Source organism: Mchenga conophoros, linkage group LG14 (genome assembly GCF_057382185.1).
Source record: "Mchenga conophoros isolate Kocher_MC1m ecotype Shallow Benthic linkage group LG14, M_conophoros_male_GT1.1, whole genome shotgun sequence".
Taxonomy (NCBI): Eukaryota; Metazoa; Chordata; class Actinopteri; order Cichliformes; family Cichlidae; genus Mchenga; species Mchenga conophoros.
Window position 1 is genome coordinate 38,599,433 of NC_140539.1, and position 25,996 is coordinate 38,625,428.

At 43.6% G+C, this 25,996-nt stretch overlaps 2 protein-coding genes across 3 annotated transcripts; both read right to left on the reverse strand.

The window, feature by feature from the left end:
- Positions 1-108: 108 nt before the first annotated feature.
- LOC146560358 (synaptosomal-associated protein 25) lies at positions 109-15,221 on the reverse strand. 2 transcript variants are annotated; one of them, XM_085244428.1, is made up of 8 exons: positions 15,090-15,221; positions 11,411-11,561; positions 6,474-6,515; positions 5,783-5,831; positions 4,309-4,420; positions 3,251-3,397; positions 2,824-2,968; positions 109-1,364 (listed from the first exon to the last, which is right to left on the reverse strand). In XM_085244428.1, exons 2-8 carry the CDS (start codon positions 11,492-11,494, stop codon positions 1,299-1,301), a joined length of 645 nt encoding a protein of 214 aa, XP_085100554.1. In that variant the 5' UTR covers positions 11,495-11,561; positions 15,090-15,221; the 3' UTR covers positions 109-1,298. The 2 variants fall into 2 exon arrangements, with proteins under 2 accessions (XP_085100554.1, XP_085100556.1); XM_085244430.1 differs by having other exon boundaries at positions 15,103-15,192.
- A 2,173-nt stretch (positions 15,222-17,394) lies between these two features.
- LOC146560359 (calpain small subunit 1-like) lies at positions 17,395-25,603 on the reverse strand. The gene is made up of 11 exons (XM_085244433.1): positions 25,445-25,603; positions 23,993-24,051; positions 23,874-23,910; positions 23,395-23,487; positions 20,026-20,083; positions 19,831-19,895; positions 19,613-19,681; positions 19,443-19,521; positions 19,155-19,271; positions 18,435-18,493; positions 17,395-17,705 (listed from the first exon to the last, which is right to left on the reverse strand). The coding sequence occupies exons 2-11, from the start codon at positions 24,037-24,039 to the stop codon at positions 17,679-17,681; spliced, it is 651 nt and encodes a 216-aa protein (XP_085100559.1). The 5' UTR covers positions 24,040-24,051; positions 25,445-25,603; the 3' UTR covers positions 17,395-17,678.
- Between the last annotated feature and the right edge of the window lie 393 nt (positions 25,604-25,996).

A 25,996-nucleotide genomic window follows, 5' to 3' on the forward strand; every position in this document is an offset into this window, starting at 1 on the left:
AAGTCTGCACGTTCAGCCACACGGTGAATATTTAATGACTACCATCACCCTCACAGCCCCTCCTCCCGCCTCACATAATTAATTAGTCCCAAAATCACGTACGCTATATTCCTGCGCACATTTTTTTATTCATTACGTTCACATTTCAACATTTCATCGTAGCAAACACACACAAGTGAGCCTCAGCTGTAGTAGTTACCTTGTAGTTACGCACATGAAGGCCTTTTTAGGTCAACATAGGTCAGCATCATCTACACTTCTATGATTTGTACTATATTACTCATCAGTACATAATTAAACAAAAAACAGCTTCTACCCAATGGACGATTTCAAACCTAGCAGCTAATAAAAAGACAGCATAGTTTACTTAAGGATCTCCCTGATTGGCTAACATTACAAACACAGACATCAAGTACAAATCATTTAGGATATGGTGACTTTTGGCATTGTCAGCAAACCTTTGATGTGCACGACTGAGAGACAGGGTCGTAAAATCAGCAACAACGTCACTTGGTGTCACCACCATTTTCTATCAACATGGAGACAGAAGGAAGATGGGAGAGGCCAGGAAGAATGCATGTTCCGCTTGCGTCCGCTTGGTGTCGCCAGAGATCCTCCATTGTGGGGAAATACGTATTTCCTTCTTCTGGGCAATACCCGACTGGGCCGACAGAGGGCGCCGTCACATACGTGTTTCATCCACAGTGGCAGATTTTGGAGAAAGTGGAATTACAGGGTTGTGTAATTTGGGACTGGACTGGTTGCTTTTCAGAACATTTTGCTGCACAGATGCCGTTATTCCGGCAGATGGAAAAGGCGACGTATGGGCTCATGTTTCATAACACCACAGCAGGGACAGCCGCTCTTCACACAAATTGATGTATTTGTGTGATTGTGCTCTCTACTGCTACTGCTGGCAGTGATGGTGCTGCTGGAGTGACCCATTTTTTCCCCACAGGGACCATTAAAGGTTCCCAAGAGCTAAAGGAGGCCACGCTGAGGGGTAAAACAGAGCGTACATTGCACTGCAAACTGACTTATAATAATCATAGGTCACATTTTATACAAATAAACAAAACTACGACTTTCTATTATGATATTTGGGGAACAAACAGGAATGTTAAAATACGGGTTACGGAATAAAGAGCTCCACTTTAAACCCCTTACGGCCTCTAGATGAGTTTTACAGCACATTTCACTGTCGAAAGTGAGTAATGGGAGGTTTAAAATAACAGGGTCAGCATATTGGCACGGCACGCAAAAGCACAGTTTAATAGAAAAAGACTGGAAGAGCACTTCTATCGTTTCATGAGGTTGGTAGCCTTCTGGTTGGCAGCGCTGATTCGGGTAACGTTGAGATTAGCCTGCAGAGGATGGGAAAAAAGAAAGAACAAGGAAGTGTTAACAAGAATGTGGTAGGCAGGCACAAACAGCTGTGCTCTCCATCTATCTTTCACTTTCAGGTTTGCTTAATTGCACTGGTTAATCAAAGGAAGGCTGTAGAGCTCGGCAAGCTCTACAGTCCAACAACACACAGTAGGGTGAATATAATCAAACACCTCCTGCTCAGAAGGAACTGTTCATAGATAAGAATTCTTAGCTTTAGTGCTGTTAGCACAAGTTCCTGTGCTGCTTTCATCTCTGACTCAAAGGGAAGAGCACAAACTGCTTCTGTCAGGTAAGAAGCCACATTATTGATTTCATTCATCTCCCTCTCTGGGCACAAGCCTGAGATGAACTGCCATAATTCCTCATTTCTCTCCTCACTAAGATCCCAGATGGAACCGTGTGAAACTCACGGAACTCCGTCTGACTAAAGGATCTGGAAACAGCTCTCCCCCCCTTACCTACCTCTCAGCTGGTCTACTGCAACTCTGTATATAAGATTGCCTAATTCCACTCTCACTCTCTATTTCACATAGTTCAGTGTACAGCAGCTTGACTTTTAACTGGTACAAAGAAAAGACAGCACGTCACTCCTGTTTATGGCTGCTCAGGTCTGTTAACTGCTTATTTTGCCTCCATCATTATCCCAACAACTTCTGGGAATTCTCTCCTAACGGTGACCAGGCCACGCTCTCATTGCTTCCAGACTCTGGAATAGTCGGCCCTCCTACATAAGAACCTGTGAAATCAACTTTGAAGATGAACCTATTTTCAGTTGCTTTTATTCAGGTATAGTCTTGAGAAGCTATTGCTCTTTTGTTTGACTGTTTACCATTGTTAGTGCTTCTTCTCTTTATAACGCTGTCTTTTACATGAGCTCCATGCTATTTTTTTAACTGGGTTCTTGGAGAACTGGATGCAAAACCAGATACAGGAGTCTGAGGTTTGCTGGCATGTTCTAGGTGTGGCTGTTTTCACAGAGTTTCACCGGTCTAGAACATGTCAAAGGAAAAGCTTTTATGTAAAGTCCTCCAGTTTTGTAAAATGTGTGTATTCATCATGTGGCTAAAACAAAATCCAACTCTAACCCTGACCTGGTGGGAGTTAAGCGCTTAATGTCTTCCTTGGCCTCCTACTCTTCCGAATCCCTACCTGAGTTTACTACAAGGTGCTTTGAGAATCTTGTAAAAGTAATCATCGACTATTTACTCTTTATCTGGCTTTATTTGAGCGATATATCAAAGAGTGACATGAAAGCAGAGGGGAAGGCATGCGGCAAAGGCTACAGGTCGGATTCAAACCCGGCATATGGTTGCACGTTCATCCCAGCGAGCTAAACCAGCACCCTTAAATTGTTACATTTAACAGAGTCTGGTGAAATGAATTTTATTTGATTAGTACACACTGAGGTGTACATGCAGAACAGGACGGCGGTACCTTTCCCTGTATGCGGTCGATTTGGGAATTCTGTGTTTCCAGCTCGTTGCCAATGTCCAGGGCCATGCTCTTCAGATTTCCGACGATGCTGCCCACATGTGCCAGGTTCTCCTCCATCTCGTCCTCACGGGCGTCGCCGGTCGCCCTGACACGGGCAGGAATAAAGCAGGAAAACATTAATGCTGCAAAGATGTGTGCAAGTTTTTGTGTTTGTGTTTGACCAGCTGCCTGTGTGCGATGGCTTAAGTATTAGATGTCAGTTTGCTGTAAAGAAGAGCAAACACAGACACACACACACACACACACACACACACACACACACACACACACACACACACACACACACACAAACCGTGTATGCAGCTGCCGTCTCTCAGCTCACACAATAACACACTCCACTAAACTCTGTGTGTCACTCTCTCCCTACCTTCGTATGTATCCTCCACTCATAATCATCTGTTCTCTCTCATCCACGACCCGAGATGACGGCGGCTGATTGGCTACAACGCCATCCTGGCTTGAGGCTCTGCCCCAAACTGCCTTGTATGCCCCACTCTCCTCAAAAGCCTTTAGTCTGGAAGAGAAAGAGTGATGACCCCATGGATGTCAATTTAATAAGTCTGTTAAACGTGAAACGTGAGAACCACAGCGTACCCATACTGCTCCTGCAGCTACAGTACGGGTACACCAAGGGTCCATTTATACCATAAAACACGACAAACATGGCGCTGGACGACTTCAGAGCAAATCAGAGCAGCAAAGCAAGCCGACAGCAAAAGCTAAAAGCAACTAATGAACCAAATCTGAAGAGTTTTCTCATGTTTAAATCTCACGAGGCTATTTGCTCGTTGTCAGCATCGCACTGTATGTTAAAGCACCTTACTGGAAACATCTATTTTACCTCCAGTGCTCACTGGTATCACTGGGATCATCCTGATCAGTGCGTTTGGGGAAGAACAAGAACTATATCACATTTAGATCTGCACTTCAGAGTGGTTTCTTTAAGAAGAACACTCAGTTTAGCTTTCCTGCTATGTTTGGTTTTCTGTCTTTGTGAGTAACGTCTGGGCATAGAAGTGCCAAAAACTACAAATATGGTCACTTCCAACACGGCAGCAGCCATAACACCAACGCCGAGCCCTGAAAGTGTGAAATCGCCAGAAAAAACTGGTGAATAAGATGGCTGCTCATTGTGATGGTGTTTGAATGTTGCAGCCTGACCTTACAGGACCAATTCAACTCTATTAACATTATAATAACAGGACCGAGCTGACAGATCGCTTTGATATGGTGGAAAAGTGCCTTTTGTATAAATCTGAGGTTTGTGGTGAAGCCGCTGCAGTAAACGTGGCCCAGGGCTGTGAATCAGGTATAATTTAGGTTTTTACAAATAGATTCTTATGACTACATCTCACATACTTACCTCTGGATAATGTTTACAGACAAACACACACTCACACACACGCCACACACATCTCCACCTACTTATCACAGGAGCAGAGACCACAGCACTTGCCCAGGTCAGTCAGGTTTTTCTCTGCCTCCTTCATATCAGAGTTGATCTGATCCAAGCCCTCCTCTATTCGCTCCAACTGCTCTATGAGAGGATGCAGCGGATGAAGGAAGAGCAAAGGTGAAAGAAAGCAGGAACGTAACGAGAAGAATGGAGGCAGAAAGAGGAGGAGGGAGGTGGAATAAAAGAAAAAAATCACAAAGTATTTCCACGCGGCTGCACTATGAACTGAAAAACCAGCCACCAGAAACGTGAAACAGAACACCACCACGCTGCGCTAAATGCTAACAGCACACTGGACCAAACGGTGCAGAGCCAACGACCTTTGACCTCGGTGCCCACTTCCATTCTGTTTTCTTCTCTCGGGCTATGTACGAAGGATGTTTCTGCATCTGTGCTTCTTTTAAAGAAGATTTTAAGGAACATTTATACAAATATGTCTTCTAAATCCAAATTTAGGTATTTTTAGTCACATGCAGTTAGAAAACTCTTCATTGTCACCGTTCTGCTATAAACAGACATCAGATGCAAGAGATGCAGAGCTTATCTGTTATATCGAGTTCATTTTTACAGGCCTTTGTCTATAAATTAGATTTTTCTGATCCTTCAAGCCAAAAAATCTCTACTTCAGAAACAGCAAACGTGTAGTTATTCACATCCTGAAGGCTTTTACCAAATAGTTTGTTCATATATATCATTCAGATCTTGATTCACTGAACATCTACTAGTAAAAACATGCATTCTTTGTATTTTGGGATTATTTTATTCTTAATGGCTCAATTAAAACTAATTATTAAATTAAAAAAAACTTTGAGTTTAATACTTGGGCAAAAGGAAACGAGCAGAGAGTGACATCATTCAGTCAGGATGGCTTATCGAGTAATTTAAGCCCCTGATTATTATGATGATGACGACTGATTACGATTATCGTTGCTGAAGGAGTCTGATAATCTAATCACATTTGATAAACACTGCAACACATTTAATGGAACTGGGCACCAGTACGGGGCTTTTTAGGGCCTGTTTGGATAAAGACGCAGGTTCCTGGACCTACTTCCTGAGTGGCCAGATACAAAGGCCACAGCACTGGGCCATGTCTGTCAGATTCTTCTCTGCCTCTCTCATGTCCCTGTTGATGGAGTCCATACCCTCCTCAATACGCTCCAACTGCTCTGTTTGAACGGGAGTTTTATGGTGTTGCCACAGCAGGAGCAGAGATCAATACAGAGATGGGCATGTTTACACAATGTGTACTGGCAAGGCTTCCAAACCAAAAGCTCAAATCAGAGATATTTACACAAAAAGGCTAAATTATGAGAAAAAAACTTGATACAATGAGAAATTTAAGAATAAACACAAATTTCTGAGGAACAAAAAAACCCAGCAAATTTCAAATTTCATGGTCAAGACAAGTCTTTACATTTAAGCCAAGAAAAACCTGTTTACCTCCTTGTTCATCCAACATCACCACAGTCCTGATCCCAACATCTTTACTCTGGAGGATGGAACACATAACAACCCGTTACTGACAGGAGCCCCAGCGACGTTTCCAAACAGGTTCTTATTGCACATATGGAAATCGATTTAAAGACGTTTGCTGCAGACGCCACGTGGCGATCCACTGAGCTCATGCTCACTTCTTTAAATTCTTTCTATTTTAGATTTATGGTAAAAAGCCAACAAGGTAAGACTGCCTGAACTGTTTATCTGCAGTAAGATCACATGACCTCGATCCTGATCACAGTGACTAAAAGTAAACAAATGGCTGTTATGGATAAAGGACGTATGAGCACTTGACATGAATGCTGTGCATTATGGAGTAATGAAAAAACATCCTTTCCTGCTTTCCTCACTGTTCTGCTCTCCCGGCCGTCGTTTGTCCAAAATCATTTTCCAGGAGCTTAAACTTAATCATAACACTGCATCCGTCTTTGTTAGAGTCATCCTGACATGGATCTCTGGCCATTTCCTCATGTGGAAACACAGCAGGCTAATTTACAGATGATGATGACAAAGCTCACAGTGAGGTTTGTGCTTTATCACTCCATCACTGTGGGGGTCTTTGTTAGATTATAGTGTGTGTGTGTGTGTGTGTGTGTGTGTGTGTGTGTGTGTGTGTGTGTGTGTGTGTGTGTACCTCCTCAACCAACTGAACCATCCGCCGCGTGCTCTCCAGTGACTGAAAGACACAAAATCACTGCTTCAATATTTCACATTCAACACATTACATGAGCTTGTGAACTGCGTGCCCATTAAGTCATTTTTGTAGCTTTAATTTTGTTCTTAGTTATACAAACAGTTAAAGTTTAGTACAACCTACAGTGAAGTCTTTAAATTCCCCTCTGCAGCTACACATAAGTTAAAGAAATACATTAAATGCATCCAACCAACATAAGAAACGGTGCGACAGTAACAGAAGTGCAAGAGTGACTCTGAGTCTTGGAGGTCTTTCAGTCTGATTTAGCAGTGTGATGGTGTGAGGTCAGAAGCTGCTCCTCATTCAGCAGACGATGCAGGTGAATCATTTCATGTAGCTGTCCTGCAAAGTGGGGAGGGTGGTCTTAATGGTCCTGTCAGTGGTGTGGATCACCACCTTAAACACACACTACACAGGAAGCTCAAGCTTCCAGGCCTCTGGTAGAGCAGTGGTCCCCAACCCCTGGGCCACAGACCGGTACCGGTCCATGAGTCGTTTGGTACCAGGTTTTTATCGTTAACTCGTTTCTCTGGGTCTTTTCCCGTGTGTTATGACTAAATCTTATTTCTTTTTGGTACCAGCACTGGTTTTATTTTGTTGTATTTATCCGGGACACCTTAAAGGCCAGTCCGTGAAAATACTGTCGGACCTAAACCGGTCCGTGCGCACCCGTGGCCGCCTACAGGGGCGAGATAGACCTCGTCCTCCATTATACCAGATATTGACGCAATTTCTTATCATCATCTGAACAATGACAGCAGCTGGTAGTAAGTTAATATTCTACATTTTAATATTAAGCTTGAGGGTGTAAAAACACATTTAAGCTCTGTCAAAAATGCAGTCAAACTCATTTTACACTCGCACCAAGTGTGAAAATCTAAAGCTACAACTTGTTCTCGCTCCTCACTATTGTTCAGTAACCATCTCTGAGCATCAGTATTGTGGAATGTGTTATAGTTTCAGCTCCAAATGTAAAGGGTGACACATGGGAGCAGGAACAAGTAAGATATCTGATGTGTTTAGAAAGTCATTTCTAGTTAAAAGAACTTTTAACTTTCCATCAAAATCGTCTTTGTGTCATTAAGGAGTTATTATAGGTTATAGTAGGAGGATACAGTCTACATCAGTTATGTGCAGAAACTGCTAGCTGCCTGTTTATCTACCCCTAGGTCTGTGTGTGTGTGTGTGTGTGTGTGTGTGTGTGTGTGTGTGTTGTGTAAATATCATGTCAGTCCTCTGGGATTTCCCCACTGATGGGATGATGGGGTGACACATGTCTCTGACCTGCAGTAGCCTTTAAACACCAGGGAGTGTGTGTGTGTGTGTGTGTGCGTGTGTGTGTGTCTGTGTGTGTTGTGAGCTCATCTGTGCCAGACAGTTGCACATGGAGACCAGCTGTCTCCAAGGCAACCAGGTGAGCCAGGTGCCCTTGAAGAGGCCCTCCCCTCAGGCAGGGCTGTGTCCTCTGTGGCTCAGCAGGTTGTGTAGTAGTTTGCGTCACTCTTCTTGCCAGTTTGTTTATTATGAATTCTTGGTTTTATTGCTGAGATGCTCTAATTATAATTATCCTCATTAGGTTTCTCTGACTGACACACAGAGTGTGACACGCTCTCCGGGGTATAAGCTGAGGATGCTGCTGTGACTCGCTCCCGTCCATATCACCACTGTTAGATTGTATTTTTCTCTGCTCCTTGCCAGCCTCAAAAATGTGTTGGCAAAGGAAATACCCGACTACACTGTTCTGGTCTGACACTTTCACAATCCGTTCTTTAGGCCGAGTTAGCTGAAGGGTAACGCACATGTAAAACCATGTTCATATGAAACATGGCAAAAGTGTCAAAGGAGAAGATGAATCCGTGTAATTCCCATGTGCCGAACATTCAGGCTTGGCTTAGTTTCACATCGTTTTTCTACTGCAGACGGGGGATAAGTGGATATGGCCCAATATCCTCCTTCCGTTTTCTGTTTACAGGAGCAGCCAGTCAGAAGAAAGGGAAGATGGCCTTAAAGGGGAGGAGCTATAACATCTGGAACTGGGAATTCAGAGTCTGTTACTTGTAGTCATGATGATATAGTGTAGGATTGGAAGGTCGTGCAACAAAATGCTCTGTGAGGTAACTGTTGAAAACTATCTCTGCTTTTAAGATTAGACAGACCGTTTTCACTCCCGAAGCGTAACATGCCGACGTTTTGTCACATCCTGCGGTGTTCCTGAGGAACGCAAAAGGAGACCTTCCGCGTTCTAATGCTACGTGCCGGGTTATGGATGAAATCCATAAATCTAACCTTCTCCCTAACCTTAACCAGTAGTTTAATGACGTGAAATGGTGTTTTTCGAAGCGTTTTTAAGAAAATGAACAAACATGTGTAGATTGTGTCCAAACAGTTCTCATATTTCCTCATTTTGCTAATGTCGTCATTTAGGAACGCGTTGGGTGGCCGAAAACGTAATGTGTTGACGATTTGTCACCTAGCGTAAAATGTTACGCTTTGGGATGAGAACGTGTTGGATTAGACCTAAAACTTTCCTTTTTGCTAAAGCATATAGTTAGGGCTGAATCAGGTGACCCTGAATCCTCCCTTAGTTATGCTGCAATCCAGTTGTTCAGTCTGACGTCACTAGCCGTGTCTGGACCTAAACTCCGCTGCAGGTCCATATATCAAACGATCACTATGGCATTACTGAGAGTTGAAAAACTGTCTAAAGTCTTTCATCTTTAATAAAATGATCAGCGTTCTGCTCTACCAGGTGTAACAATTGAGTTTAACATCCAGGCATCCATGAAAACGGAATTTATGACATTTAACGGAGTTAGAAGTTAGCAGGGAGTTAGCTCGCTAGCTTCTATCTAAATACAATATAGCATGTCCTGCCTGCGGGGTTTTGGAAACAAATTAAAACGTACAGCTCTGTTATCACTTCCAACATAAATGAAGACAGAAAACTAAAAAGCAGTGACGTTTGTAGGGTTACTGAAGTTGGGCTAGCTGGTATATAATTATGTGCTACGTGACCGCTAGCGACACAGCTATGTTAGCATAATATAAACAAGCTAACTTTTTTTCCACTCGATAAAAGTTAACGTGAGTGTTGTCGGTGGTCAGGAACAAATGTAATCGCATGGCAGGATGCTGTAAAAGGACCAAACTTCAGCCAGGAGAACAACTGAGATAATCCATCCACAATACGAGGTTAGTCATTCATATACTGCTGCATGGGCTGGGCTGTAGTTACATCCTAAGGTTTTAAAAACTGAGCTTAAATAAATGATTAGCGGTAATAAAAGCCGAGGGAGGTCAACAGTGATCACTGACTGTTTTAGGAGCTTTTTGAGATCAAATAGAAGAAATTACAAAACATTAAACATGTTAACAACACAAAAGCCACATTAAACGCAGACTACTTTAGGCCCGGAAGTAGGATTCGTCACGTCATCACTGAACAACCGGATAGGTGTAGGCTGCTGGGGGATTTCCCATGATGCACTGGGTGTTTGTTCTTCACTCACTATGTGCTAACAGACCTCTCTGCATTGAATCATACTTGTTATTAATCTCAGGCTCTCTTCCACAGCATGTCTTTATCCATGTCTTTTTATGGCCTGAGCCTGGTTCTGCTGGACGTTTCTTCCTGTTAAAAGGGAGTTTTTCCTTCCCACTGTCGCCAAAGTGCTTGCTCACAGGGTTCATATGATTGTTGGGTTTTTCTCTGTATGTATTATTCAAACTTTTTCTTTTTCTGAAGCCAGCCTAGAGCCCAAAGACAGCCCAGGCTCAGTATGGAGCTCCATACTCCATAACTGGTCATGGTATGCAGTCTGATTCATTATTAATGACTTGCAACATAATGTTTCCTTAAGCAAAATACAGTGTAAAGTGTATTATAGCCCCTCTTTATTCGCAGTTTTTGCTCTCCCTATGGTGGGCTGCACTGAAAGGAAATATTTGGCATCCCTGATAAAATTCACTATATAAAAAAGAAATAATACGTTTTTATTTTTAAGTAGAATCACTTAAATCCCCCTGCTGATTCAAGGCAGTCTATGAAATACTCCAAACATCCAATTTATTCATTTGTGATTCTGGAAATGAATTTCATGTCCTTGAACCTGATGTTTCAGATGTGCCGTCTCATACGAACTAATCTGTGTCCACATTTAGAGGTTAGTGGAGCTGAGGAAGTCCTTTCGCCTCCACAGAGAGACCACAGCTCGAGTTATACACTTCACAGATATGGTTGTGTTTTAGCCATATGCTACACAGACACAACTAGAACAACTTTGTTTGGTCCTTTAGTTCTTATACAACAACTTTTTACGTTGGGACAAAAGAGGTTAAAAGATATCAAGAAATTATTTCACTTTTTATAAACAACAAAATTCCAGAATTCCAAACGCTTCCATTTTCCTCCAAACCTTCATTTATGTTGTCACGTTTGTTGACTTCCTGCTCCTGGATTTACAGCCGGGTCGTGAGATATATTGTTTATTTGTTCATGCTCATGGACATGAATTGTGAAATTTTTTTGAGATGGCACAAATTTGTAAGTAACGTTTACAAGAGGGAAGTATATTTCATGTCTGCAGCACGTTTTGTCCAGTCAAAGGAAACTAAGGACGTGGTGAGATGACCAAAAATCTTCTTTCAGTCAGGGAGAAAAGGCTTAAGACTGAAAATGGTGAAGGACCGTCGTTGACGGTTTAAATCACAGGAGGGTTTTAGGCATGAGAAAAGTAGGTAAATTACACAAACAGGTGAGTCAACGGCTGTTATCAGGTTAATGTGCACTGGATACAAGGGTAACAAGTAAACGGCCATTTCTATGTGTGGTTGTTAATAATTAATAAAACACTTATTTACCATCATAATCCTCTTACCTCATCTGTGACCTGATTGGCTCTTCTCTGTAACTCCTCCTGCTCTGTGAGGATGGGCGGGTCTGAACGTGCGTTAGCAGCCATGTTTGTTTGTGTGTGTGTTCAGTCCCAGGTGAGCGGATCAGACTGCAGCATCAGGTGTCTTTAACAGCTGGAGAGGGTGAGAGCGAGGCCATGATTATTTTTCATGACTGACAATAGACGCCAGGCAGGCAGACACGCAGCACAGGCTCTTACACAAACACGCTTCAGGATAACCACATTTATTTTTTAAGAAGCAGTTACTTTTATATCCAACAGACTGTTTCGTTTTAATGGCAGTTACTGTAACTGTCAACGGTCATCCAGTTAGCACTCAAAACATCAGCTGCAGCAGCCTTTTGCACACATGAATGTGATACTTCAAGGTCAAGGGGACCCATAATACTCATTTCCTATCAAAAGAATAGTTCTGAAACATCCACAGTTCAGAATAATCCTTCTTTGTCTAGCACGGGCTTTGATACAGCGTCTCTTGTCTAAAACAAGCTCTCTTAGCTCCTTCCTCCAGCCTTAAAGGCTAGCTTATTTGTGATTCACTGCTCTTCATAAACACCTAACACACTAAATTACACTAAAATCATCTTCAGCTAAAACCACAAGCAATTCAAATGGCCAAACAGGAAGAAGGATGAACTCTCAGGTTAGCTTAGTCTGAATAAGTCATTTAATGTGTGCCAGTAAAAAGCACTGAAGCACACTGTCGGGTTCCTTCTTGTCCCTGTCGTCATTCTTCTTAAATTCATCCATAGTTTCTGCTGCTGATCCAGGTCCAAGTCACGCAGGTCTGAGCAGAGACACCCAGACCGCCCTTTCCCCAGCCACCATCTCCGATTAATCCGGGGGTTAATCAGAGTCATTACTCACTTATATATCCACAGATACAGGCCCTTATGGGTGTGAAACTGGCTGCTTTTTAGTTATATTTTCAGCCTTTGGAGCTCTTCTAACTTTTGAAGAAGAGGAGATATATTCACACAACATTTTCAGGTTTAAGTGCTCAGTTTTACACCCACTCTGAATCTGCTTTTCTTAAGCACGACTTAGTTTGAGCATTAATATCAAGTCAAAATTATTTTCATCTAAAACAAAGCTCATATGAGTGAATCTCTGTTTTTTACCTCCAGTTTCAGTTTGCCCTGCAGAGTGATGACATCACACACATATTCTTTTTAACCTGCTTTCCCGTTGTTTCCTGCTCAGATCGTTCTCTCTGCATATATCATTCAAATATGAAATGGTAGGAATTTTCGTCCTCTTTCACTGGATGTTATTCTTGTGATGGCAAGACACACGGTCTTCGCACAACTCCCACAAAGGCTCTTTAGAAAAGACCACAATTCAGTTATAAAGTGTTACAGTATCTGCATGAATGCAGTTCGGCCGTCGGCTCTCACAAGCGCCTAAAACGAATCCCTCCTCACTCTTACAACAACTGCCTCCTCTGTAATTAGGAGTCCACACAATGTCAGCTTCTAACCAGGTGTTGAGTCCTCACACACACACACACACACACACACACACACACACACACACACACACACACACACACACACTTCTCTTTGTGTGATCAGGCTGCAGCATCATAATTAGCCCCAACCACTAATCACCACCTGTTGGAATAAAGAAGAGGAACAACAAGAAAGAAGAAAAGAACAAATGAGCCACGATGTTCTTGATATTAAAAAAATCCGTTTTAAATATTATGCACCATAAACTGATAAATCTTTTAGTCTACAAAATGAAACTGCTAAAATAGACAGAGGTATTCAGTCTGGGACACAACACAGAGAAGAAAACGACTGTGTTCGGCTTTTAAAGGCCGATGTTCATCAGGTTGACTGTAAACTAGATTTTCTGTAACACTTCTGTAACAGACCAGACTGTATAGAAAAGAGTCACCTCCTTTAGCTTGACATCATCACCAGTATCTCCTCCAGCTGTCACGTTAAAGTGATGCACGCTTAGCTAAGAGTGACCAGAGACAAATAACCAACACACACAAACATGCAGGCTTTGGCACTGCTTCCTAATCACAGGCATAATAATGAGCATTCATGTTCAGGAGTGCCCAAAAGTGGGCGGGGCATCACATGGCACATCCCCCAAAATATGATGTATTAATGTACTACACAGTACTACTATAGATAGATACCTGCACTATACAAGTCATTAAAATCTTCTCCAGCTCAAATCCACAACTATGATCCATATTTTCATATTACAACTTTTTACTATTATTTAAAGGGGGATTGTGAATTTTACTAAAGAGTCTAAATATTTGTTTTACCACTTTGGAAAACTGAAATTTAGCACAGATCTTTTTTCATGTGGTAAATCTGTTTTTGTCCTGGGCTCCAGATGAGTCTGAAAATCTGTTTTCGACACTAAACTAATTATTCCTCCTTAAATATTGGCTCTTCAGTGCTGCCCACCTCACCCCGTCACAATCAGCTTTAACATGTTTAATGAAGCCATGAAAGACTTTACCTTCATAATTTCTGCATTAACAGCCTTCAGAGGACAGAGGCGGGCTGAAATTTAATGTTTTTTAATTATTATTCCCAACATTTTTGACCATTTACAACTTTTTAAGTAGATGAGATAGTCGTGTGACAGTTTCAGGATCTGTAGAAAACTTGAAATCTGTTTTACACCCACTCCAAGTGTCACAAAGCCAAATCTTCTTTTCTTCATTACGACTGTTTGTTCTGGTCAGTTTAGAGCATTAATATCAATTCAAAATCTTTTTCACGACTACGTTAGAAAATTATTTTAGAAGATGAGCCTGGGATCAAATTTAGGTAAAAGGAGACTTTTCATATGGTACAACCTGTTCTGAGCAGCTACTTCCGTCGTATAGTGACATCACTCTTGTAAGTTTACCACAAAAATGCTCTTTGGATATTTTTTTTTAAAATCAAACATCCGGGTACCATGCTGTCTTTTGTTCCTCTACTGTTTTTTGACCGCATTGTGATTTCTTGGCTACCTCTGGTTCTGTAGTGACAGCAGGTGCAGGTGTGCGTCACAGGCTCACCTGGTCACAGGCTATGGCAGTTCATTTACGTGTACACGAGTGAAACTGCAGCCTCAGCTGTGAGGCTGACACGGAGTGATGGGGATGATAACGAAGACAGGATTCTCCTCATCGTGCTGCCCTGTGAATCGGCGTGGTGACGTATATTTGTTTGCCGTTTTCGCGGTTAACTCGTGCGTGAGAATATCACCAGGTACACTCGCGACAGTTTTTAGTATTTGATTGTTCAAGAGCAAAAAGACGGAGTCTCACAGATGAAATATTTGTTTTTTTATTGCCTGTTTGACCGTCACCAGTTAACCTGTGACACCAGTTAATCTGGAACACCGGCCCTGTTTAACACCGAGCACACACAATATGAATGAACTTAAAGTAACGGGTCTGTTTTAAAACGTAAAAAGTAGAGATATTTGTTTAAAAATGTGGGGAGTAAAAGTAAAAAGTAACAAGAAAAATAAACGCTCGAGTTAAATAGAGATACCTGGTAATTCTACTTCGTTACTTCCCACCTCTGGGTCACTCTGATGACCAACTTTTACATTTGAAATAAAAACAGTTTTTTTGAAGCTGCCTCTTTTCAGAGATGACGTCCATACGAACCTGTGTTCCGTACCTTTCATCCGGTCCTCTTCATACGCTCGTGCTCTGTCCTCGTGAACCCATCAGCACACTGAAACCTGTTGCTCTTCCTCGGTTACTCCTCCTCAGCATCACCGCTCCCCTCCTCCGCACAGGCCCCGCCCCCCAACAAACAGCAACCCAAACTTTCTTCCTGAGCGTGACGTCAGAGAGCAGCGGCTTTGAACGCCTCTCTCCACCCAAGGACGCAGCTGAAGGTGGAGGAACCAGCGACATGTTTAAGGGTAAACGATGGGCGTGTTTTCAGCGCTGGTCAGCAGGAAGCTCTGCTCGCATCCTGACAGTTTAGCAAACTTTACAAAAAAATATTTTCATAATTAACAGTTTGAATCCTGCTTTGATTGTTTTGAAGCTGCCGCCATGAAATCTGCATCTTTCCTGCGTTTGTCAAACACATGTGTTAATGCTCTCTTAGTGACGTCATAGTGATGGTGTTTTTCTCATTTATGCGTTTATCCGCTGAACAAAGCATTAGAAACCCTGTCCAAAGGTGTCTAAATGGCACACTGGACATGACTGAAGCCTAAAACTGGGATGAAGGTGGTTTAGAAGGTGAAAGTTTAGCAGACACGTATATCATGTTCAGTGGTTTGAGCGGTGTGTCAAACATTTGACTTTTTTTAAATGACATGTTTGTAAAATAGTTGTGATCAAACAGCCACACAGGCGCTCATCATTTTTTAAACATGACCGAAAAAGTCTTTATACTTGTCTAAATGTCAGTCACATGGTGTCTGTGAAGGTTCTCAGTCATCCAGGTCATCGTAGTCAAAGGAGCTTGCAAAGAAAAGCGTCTGGACTTCTTTAAGTTGCTTGAAGACGTTTCACCTCTCATCCGAGAAGCTTCTTCAGTTCTAAGGTCAAATGGTGGAGAGTCCCAGATATAAACCTAGTGGGAGTTTCCCCCCACAGAGGGACAAAAGGACCCCCGATGATCCTCTAATCGCCTGAGCCAAGGTGTGAAACTGGGCGTGGGTCCCAATCAGCCAGAGTTTCAGGTGTGTTCATTGTGAAACCTGGCCCCACCTTATCATGCGAATTCCTGAGGTCAGATGGCCCAGGATGTGAGTGGGCGTTAAGGCGTCTGGGAAGGGATCTCAAAACTGGATTATAGATGGCAGAGAGTTGGTGTCGTAAACCCCCGCCTCTGTTCAAAGATGGTCGCTCACAGTGGACATAGATGCTTCTTTCACTCCTCTTTCAAACCATCTGTCCTCTCTGTCCAAAATGTGAACATTGGCATCCTCGAAAGAGTGACCTTTGACCTTTAGATGCAAGACTGCTGAGTCTTGTCCTGTGGAGGTGGCTCTTCTGTGTTGTGCCATGCGCTTGTGAAGTGGCTGTTTGGTCTCTCCAATGTAGAGGTCTGGGCATTCCTCGCTGCACTGTACAGCATACACCACATTGTTAAGTTTGTGTTTTGGCGTTTTGCCTTTTGGGTGAACCAGTTTTTGTCTGGTTCACATGGTGTTTCTTTGAACATCAAATTCATCGTTTCCTAACGAGGTGTGCGGACCTCGGTGTCGAGGACAGAGACGACCCTCCACTTTTAACCAAATTCAAACTGAAGTTGAAGACTGTGTAAAAACAGTTTTCATTAAGCTTTTGTTTTTCAGACATCTGCCAGAGGCGCTCTCAGCCGCTCATGCCTGGTGTGACCGCTTATGAACTGAAGCCCCCTGGTGGGCTCTGACGGTACTGCACTGGGTAACAAATAAGCTGAAGAGAAAATGTCAAACCTTTTGAATGTTTTGCATCTCACAGGTTAAACTTGCAGGATAAGTTACACCATTAGGATCCATAAGCCGATCATCCTTTTGGTTTCTGTACAATAAAATCTTTTAGGATTCGTCAACACATTTTCTGAAGGACATTTCAACTCAGGTTTTGTAACTTCGCTTAAAATTTCCAAAAAATCTTCACAGTTTAAGGGAAAGAATAAAACAGCCATGATTTTAAGCCTGTCTCATGTCTCACATTCAGATAAAAGAATCAAGCTCAACAAGTAAGGTGTTGTAAAGTGTCTTTAAAAGTCAAAATGAATGAATGAAAACGTAAAAGCAATATTTCATCTTTCACTTGCGAGACGAGCAGAGCTGCCACTAAAGGTTCGGGGCTGCAGAAGAACCTCGGCAGGCTGAAGTTGAGCTTTGAAATTTGATGCAGTAAAAAATATTCCTGATCAGACGAATGAGTGTAACATCACATGTGGTCACGTGCATGAACAAGGACAAAGCGTGCATGAAAACTCAGAGAAAAGGACAACTGTAGCATCAGCTGTGTCAGTTTATTCTTTCAAACATTCAGAGTCATCAAACTTTCAGCCTAATAAAATTCATTTAGAGACAAAAGAACAGAAATCTTTAACACAGAGAAGCCGCAGCGCCGGAGAGTGCAACGGCAGCACGAGCTTTCCCTTCGTGTCTGCTCAGTGCCGGCGTTTTGGTCCCGTTACAGAGATGAAGACGATAACTGCGCATCGCGGGTTGAGTGAGAGGAAGGAGAAGGTGTGAGAAGTGAGAAGCTGTGGAGAGGCTTCCCTCCGTCGCCTCACGAATACATCGTGAGCTGAAGCCACTGTGAGGAAGAAAGAGACCGTCAGTGTTTACATGTGACCACAAGCCGTCCTCTGTCCTCCTCGGTTTTATAGTTTCAGTTTGATTGTCACCCCAGGAGCTGACCGATGTTTTCCTACAGACTTCTGTGCGATTCAAGTTCATTTCCAACCAGACCAGACTGTATAGAAAAGAACGATGTGGCCATTACTGCTCGCTGAGCCTCGAGCTGAGCATTTCTGACTGAGGGAGACTGTGCACTCATCATCAGGCCAGAAGTACGAAATCAAAGGATGCTTTGCTCAAAAAGACTTGAAACTAGGGATTGAGACCATAACGCAGTCAATGAAGAAGAAGAAATGTTGCCCCCTAGTGGATATTAGAAAAAATACAGATTTAAGGCACTAGTTGTTTTTTTCCTGTGGTTCACAGTCAGTAAATCCGTCTCCACCTCATGTTTTTTCTGCTCCATATCATTGCAAAATATTAATCATGTTTTCTTTTCCTACTTCAGACTGTTTCCGTGCATTTCTAATCTCGTTCTCGTCTTTGGCCTTTGACCCGACCCCCACCCATTTTGCTTGCCCGCCCCTTGATGAATTTGATGCATCCTCGTCTCCTGTGTTTGGATCTTTTCCCCTGTGAGCTGACACACACGTTCCTACTTTTACCACACTCGTCCACTCAGTGTCTAAACTTCAGAATCGAGAGAATTAGAAAACATTCTGAAGTGAACCAGTCTGGGTTTTACCTCCTTGACGTCCAGATCGATGGTGCCGCTGTTGTCCTTATCCAGCGTCTTGAACGCTCCTGCAACACACACACACACACACACACACACACACACACACACACACACACACACACACACACACACACACACACACACACACACACACACACACACACACACACACACACACACACACAGGTTGTGCATTTTAAATTGATATAAAAAAAATTTTCTTCTGTGCTTTTTGTTTCTTGGGTGGATGAGGAGGGAGGAGGAGTTTGGTGTAGGTTAGAGATGAACTAGGTGCTTCAGGCTGGTCCCTTGTTTCCCAGGGGATTGCCACAGTGGACGGATCCACATGTTTTGGTGTAGCACAGATTTGAACTTTAACACAGCCCTCCTGTTTATCTGGGCTTGGGATTGGTCCACTAGCTACAATAGCTTTGACCCCCTGAGGCTGGGTTTGTCTCTCCTCTGAGAATAGACTCGTGCAAATGGGTTCACCACACCCCACGCGGCAACACACTGGAGATACACTAACTACTTCTATTATGCATAAGAGAGACAAAGAAGTAGGGACAACACGTCATGTACAGCATGTACAGCTGTTCACAGGTGAGGAAAGTTAAACACATCATTATACAAACTTTACGTGTTCAGAAACGTAAAGCTGAAAATAAGACGGTCGGACAGCCGAGTGCACGCATATCTGAAATCACAGGGTGAAGAGAGACTCACTGCACATGGCGTCCAGTCGCACCAGGCAGCCAATGAAATTGTCAAAGTCCATATCGCCGTTCTCATCACTATAGCGACGGATAATCATCTTGTAGAGCTGGTCATTCAGCGGGAAGCCTGCAAAACACACACACACACACTTAGTATGAAACTACACACACTCAAACGTCTTTGGTTCCCACAAGTACAGTGAACGTCCAGGTTTTGGTCCCAACAAATGTATGAACACACACACACACACACACACACACACACACACACACACACGCACACAGCAGCATTTCTTACCTGCAGCCTTGAAGGCACCAGGCACCTCGCTAGCGCTGATCACACCTGAGTTATCGGTGTCATAGTTAATGTAGATGCCCTGAAAACAAGACAACAAATAATAAACAACACAAACATAAAACCAGCGTGGAAACCGTCAGAGTGCGTCTGCACGGCTGCTCCCGACCGACCTGCCATCTCTTGATGTTATTCCAGAGGTACTTGAACTCGTGGAAGCCCAGTTTTCCTGTGCTGTCACTCTGATGGGAGCCAGGTCAAAGGTCAAACTCAGCAACACAAGCAGAACTCACTGAGAACCGTGACGGTTGATTTTCTGATCTGCTGCTACTAATTCTGCAACCACTGAGATTACTGTGTTCAGTCTGCACTATGTTTTGTGGAAGGATACGTCCATCACAGCAACCATACTCCTGCAGGACTCACTGCTGAAGCCGTCGGTCTTCAGCTTCCCATCTGAACGACAGATCCACAACTTCAGTTCAGCTTAGTTAAAATACAAATTTACTGCAAACACACAAAACACTGAAACTAGAAAATAACAATAAGAACGATTTAATGAGCTGCAGAAGGAAACTGGACTCACGTTTGCAGACCACTTTATTCAAGATGTTCATCAGTTCATTGGGACTCACCTCCATGTCCTGGAGACAGACACACACACACACACACACACACACACACACACACACACAGCGTATTAGTTCTCCACACAGGAAGTCCCCTGAGTTAGTCACAGCCTCACAGAATGACTCAAACCAAAGCCTTCGATCGAGCGTCTGACTCACTGCAGTCACTGTTGCCAGCAACACGCAACCAAAACACAGAAGCAGCGCTAAAAGTTCCGGACGCGGCTTCCTCAAAAACTCTTCGTTTGTCTTCACGCGATGAAAGCCTGTAGCTGTGAGCTGGGCTCCAAGGCCACGGGGTGAGCGGGAAAGATTTATTTTCACATGCTGGCCGATCGGCTCACAAACCTCGACTTCGAATCAAATGTTCATCCGGCAGTGAGCTGGGATGTTTCCCGAGCTTTCTCTGAAGCTCTAAACTCTTAGTCACGGCCACTTGAGTCACTTCAATCTCTTTTCCTTCTTCTTTTTACTTCATTTTTCCACTATTTACATCTAACTGTAAAAAAGTACGAAGAAGCCACACGTGACAAACACTGTACTGAATAAGGAGCATTTATGGCACTAAAAACTGTTCTGTGAGCCAAAGATAACTAGGTGGGCCCAGTATGTGTTACAGCAAGTATACTGGGCCTTATAAGGTGGCCCTGCAGACCTAACAAAGCTGCAGGTGTTCATCACATCTGGGCCCAACGTTAAGCTTCAGAACAGAAATCCTTTCTTCCGTTTCCTTTCTGAGTCGAGGTCTTCCTCCTCTTCAGATACAACCAGGCCTGTTCTCAAAGTTTTCATGCTTTGCAAACTCATCGACAGCATCAGCCCCGGTCACCTGACGGGCTCCCCTTAGTGATGTTAAGGGTAAACTAAACTCCTGGAAATTTCCACAAAGTACTCACCTTTCACAGCCTCCTGACTCCACCCGCCTGAAGCAAATGGGAGGAGCATACTTTACTACAAGCCTCTGTCACAGCAGTTATCACTGCTGTTGGTTTAGCCGAGAACCAGCTGTGTTCTGGTCTAACTGGTGCGCACGCCCATCAGATGAGTAGAAGAAACACACACACACAGCATGACTGCGGCTGTGCCAGACAATGGCAGGAATGCAGAGAGGGAGTTCCCTGTGTAACACGCCCTGCAGCGAACTGCAGTTTCCACATGTTTGTCAGAGGATTCACCGAACGAGTTCACTGTTTATGTCTGCGACAGAACCGCACGCTATAATTAAAAAGCAGGAAAAAGCTGCTCCTTTATTCACCAGGCCTTCCACAGAGTGCGGCTCCATGTTTGATTTGGCTGAATTTTACACCGGTGGCATTTCCTGATCCAGTCCCAGAGGGAGCTTTCACTCCACTGTGATTAAAATATAATACAGCAAAATTATGATAACCAAAGAAAGCACATCTCAGAGTGGAAGTGTAGACTGTACAGCAGGGCCAGGAAGAAGCGCATTAAAGACAATCACTAGTGCACAATAAGAACAGCTCTGGAGCTTTCTCTGCTCTCACTAACTTCATTTACAAACCTCCAAATCATATTTAAGGCTCTCTGACATGGATATGGTGAGGTCAGTGGCTGGAAACACACCAACACACACATTCGCTTCGATAAAAAAGTAGGAAACACTCTTCACCTCATCACGTTGAAGTCACTGATGTTAAGGGTAATTCAGTTTCCTCCAGCTCTCTTTATTTTTTCAGTCATCTTTGATTCTTTGGTTTGGAAGTTTTGGTCTCCACAGATAATTTCCCCCTCAGGTACAGGGGCTGAATGTATTTAGAGTTCACCCATTTAAACTGTATTAAGGCTTAAAGTGTGCATTATTAGGGGCGTGGCCTCTGACAGGTGGATGGCGGCACAGGTAGCTGCTGTCTGTCTGCTAGTTGGAGTCCCTGAGCTGCACTGTGTTTGTGCTGTTGGAGCATTTTTAATGACATTATCTGACCAATAACGATCTTTCCCGGTTGGCTGTAATGGTGCGAGGACGTCTCAGCGCTGCACTCTGTGGCTCAGGGCTTCAACCTGCAGCTGTAACATCCAAGCACATCTGCGCCTGGTTTACAGTCAGGGGCCCACATGACTCGGGGACTCACACACAACCAACCGCACAGAGTCGGCTTCCCCTTGTGCTCCTGAGACGACCAAATTGCGACTCTTTAAAGCTCCTGATTTCCAGCTCTGTGTTTTTATCTTTGGACTCTGTGACTGCAGATTTACACGACACACAATTGATTCCTGATATTGTAGTTTTCCTGCTTCTATACTGCACCCTCTAGTCAGCAATACAGATGGAAGCACTGTAAGTGCATTTAGTATTTTCTAGTGTAAATGCACAGATAAAGCATGCACCCATCTACACACATCCTTCTATTGTATACGACCTGCAGAGCACACAGAAACCATGTCTGTCCTTATTGTGAGGGATGATACTTGAGCGTACAGCCGCGCCCTGCTACAGGAGTTTCTCGTTTCACGGGTCAAAAACAGGCGGTTGAAGTTTAGAAGTGCAAACTGACAGTTAGTTCACTGCTGTGGAAACTCCAGAGCTGCTGAGCTGGTTCGAGCTCGTTGCGCACAGTTTTTATTTTTCTGTTAAAGGTCCGATATCCAGAAAAGGCCTTTCTACAATGTTATGAGATATTTATGAACAGAACAAGCTCTGAAAGTCACACTTTTTCTCACACCGCTGTCAACAAGGCTGCTTCACAGCTTTACAAGCCAGTAAAAATACACAGGAGCTCTTCCTGGTTCACAGCAAGCAGCGCATCGTACTGTAGCATGCTGCTAGCACAGATGCTAAACATACAGCTGTGCACAGTCGGCAGCTGTAGGCCCTCTCTCTCTCTCTCAGTCAGTGTCTGTGCTTCACCTGAGCCATCACACCTCACCACACCTGTCTGCCTGCTTTTCATACTCCAACCCTCATCCCGTCTGTCCGGTCCCCTGTCCATTTTCTCACCTTGACTACTTATACTTCACCCTTCAGGTTTTCTACGCCTTCTATGAGGGGTCACCACAGCAGAGCATCTGCTCCATCTTTACCGTCCTCCTCTGTCACGCCGACCCTCTGCAGGTCCTCCTTCACCGTTTCTACTAAAAATGCTCCAAACAGGCACCAGAGCACAAACACAGAGTGCACAGGTGTTACCCAGTCTATGCAGATGAGCCTAAATACACTTTCTACCCACCAGAACAAGCTGATTTAAGGGGCCGCTGATCTTTCTGCAGACACCCCAGTGACTTTAAAAGTTTAGTGAAAGAGGCCACGCCCCCAATAATGCTTTAAGCCTGGTTTAAAGAGAAGAGCATCAGGACACAGGTGCACTCACATCTCCAGCCAGCTGTTTGAAAACCCTCCGAAACTGTTTCTCCTCTTCGCTCTCATTGGCCTCAGCGAACTGCAGAGGTCTGCGGGGAGGAGGCTGCACACAGAAGAAGCTTCTGTTAGGTCACACACTCACACACATCCTCCCTCCAACTGTGTTTGGACAGTTTGTGTGTTTGTTTGCACATAAAATCTTCCACTGAGAGGGCGTCGCTTCAGTCACACAGTTCAAGGTTCAAGCGATGCACATAAGCTCAGAGTTATCCACTGTGTGTCATCAGTTGTTAACAGGAACAAGACAAAAAATCTTTCTGTTTCTGCTACATTAAATATTAAAACTTGTTCATCGACATTCAGGTGCTGCACACAAGCAGAAATTTGATCTGGGATCTATTTTTCCCGTTTCTCATTGACGCAAATCTACCTGTGCTTTCATTAGAAATGTTGGAGGCTGCATTAGGACAGACTTTACAGAGTACTTACAGGGTCTGACGGCATGAACTGAGACGGGTCGATGTCGCTGTGGGGAAGAAATCACAGGCTCGGTTAGCCTAGCTCAGCATAAACACTCGAGTAGAAACTGATAGAAAAAGTGTGCTCACGTCACAGATTTGATGACGCTCCCGATCACTCCTTTCAACAGAAACATTTTGGCGTCGATCTGAAAAAGACCGAAGATTTAATCGACACTGATACGTGAAATCTGCGGGAGGTTTTTCACCATACTGGCTGTAAATGACCTGAACACCAAGGCCGAGACAGAAACCGCCGACTGCAGACGAACTCACGCAGAAGTTTAACGAACGTTTCATTAAAGTTAACGTTTTTATACTCTTTGATCAGTATGATGTCATAGATAATAACTATTATAATAATAATAATATGATTATATACTTCTGATAATAGCCCGTTTTCATATTAATAACATCATCATGGAGAAATAATCATATAAAGAGAACAAACACTGATTCATTAAACTACATGCTTTAAATATTTTCAACTAACTCATCAGGCTCCAAACTGCATTCAGAGGCAGGGCCGTGTCCAGAGAGGGGACACGTGGTGGCACCACCCCTCCTGAAATATGAATATGAACTCAACATGAAACGCTACTGTCAGTCTTACGAATACGACCTGTGCTGGAATCTAACCAAGTACATGTACTCAAGCATTTTACTGATCTAATATTTTAGTGTACTTCACTCAAGTATTTCTATGTTATTCTACTTTAAAGCTTCTGTTACTTCTTATTTTGCTGACTCTTGCAAAGACACAGTGCTTATTATTATTATACCTGAAGCTGGAGCAGTTCATGAGTAAATGTAGTTTATCCACTGAGCTCATTTTGGCTCTCAGAGATTATTAAAACAACAAACTCAACGATTATTATTCAAATGAAATGATTGTGTCTGGAACAGTTCTCAGGTTCCATTCAGCCCAGCATCCCTCCCACCGCTGGATTCGCTTTATTCAGCTTTCTCAGACGAATTAAACTCACAGCTCATTGATCAAATGTAAAAGACATTTTTCTTCTTTTTAAAGGGAACTCACAATTTTCCAGTCTGAGTAATCTGACCAAATTAACCGATAATCAAATATGAATGAATCAGTAATTCATGTAGTAACTTTTATGTAGTAGTAACGATTATACTTGTACTTTAAGTGTATTTGGATTCATTCAAACAAGAGTATTAAACATATTAGTAACGCTCACACACACACACACACACACACACACACACACACACACACACACACACACACACACACACACACACACTTGTCCATTTTGTGCCATGTTTTCTTAAATAAAGCGCAGCGTCAGCGGCGGGAGGAGGCTCCGTCGGTACTGAAGGCTCACAGCTCCTGTCTTATCTCACCCTCGGTAATCTTTCCATGCCTCCGTGTTCTGGCCGCGCTGGGTTGTTTTCTCCACTTTAACCTTGTTTTGTAAATTTCCACCGGGTGGGTGGGACAGCATGCACAATTCTGCACTTTTACACAGCTGAGGCAAAGCCAGGACACAGGACACAGAGGAGCTTTGTGGTACTTACAGAAGCTTCAGCTGAGGACAGACGGAGGCAGAGACCGCGGAGCCGGCGACAGAGACGATCACGGACTGCGGGGAACACGGACACGGAGGAACTGCAGGGCGAGCCCACTGACAGCGTTCTTTTTCAATGCGTCATCAACCCCTCCCCAAACACACGCACATATGCACGGGCAGGCCGCCAGATCATAGCGCCCTCTAGAGTTCAAATACGTGGTGCGTTCAGGGGCCCACAGGTCAAATGACTCATCACCAACAGAGGAGACCTCACCTCATATTAGCTGTTCTGATGAGTTTCAACGATCAGAGTTTGGAAGCGTGGATTCAGCCTGTCTGTAAACGCACGTCAGGCTGCTGGTGGTGTGGGGGATATTATCCTGACACACTTTGGGTCCAACTGAGCATCGTCCACAGCTTACCTGAGTGTTGCTGTGGACATGGTCAGCCTTTCCTGCCCGGGGCAGATGAACACGTTAATGTTTTTATATTCGACGTGATGTGAAATGATGTGGGTGGTTTATTATCCTCTGATAACCTGGTAAATGTTGTCTGCGTT

Bases quoted from the DNA above. Each gene is read 5' to 3' on its own strand.
- LOC146560358 (XM_085244428.1), bottom strand. From the start codon at position 11,494: ATGGCTGCTAACGCACGTTCAGACCCGCCCATCCTCACAGAGCAGGAG. The intron at 3,398-4,308 runs GTAGGTGGAGAT...TTTCTCTTCCAG, and splicing joins GGTCTCTGCTCCTGTGATAA to ACTAAAGGCTTTTGAGGAGA. The intron at 1,365-2,823 runs GTACCGCCGTCC...CATCCTCTGCAG, and splicing joins TCGACCGCATACAGGGAAAG to GCTAATCTCAACGTTACCCG.
- LOC146560359 (XM_085244433.1), bottom strand. From the start codon at position 24,039: ATGTTTCTGTTGAAAGGAGTGATCGGGAGCGTCATCAAATCTGTGAC. The intron at 20,084-23,394 runs GTGAGTGCACCT...GTCTGTCTCCAG, and splicing joins TCAAACAGCTGGCTGGAGAT to GACATGGAGGTGAGTCCCAA. The intron at 17,706-18,434 runs GTAAAACCCAGA...TCTTCCTCACAG, and splicing joins TCGATCTGGACGTCAAGGAG to TGGCTTCAGCTCACGATGTA.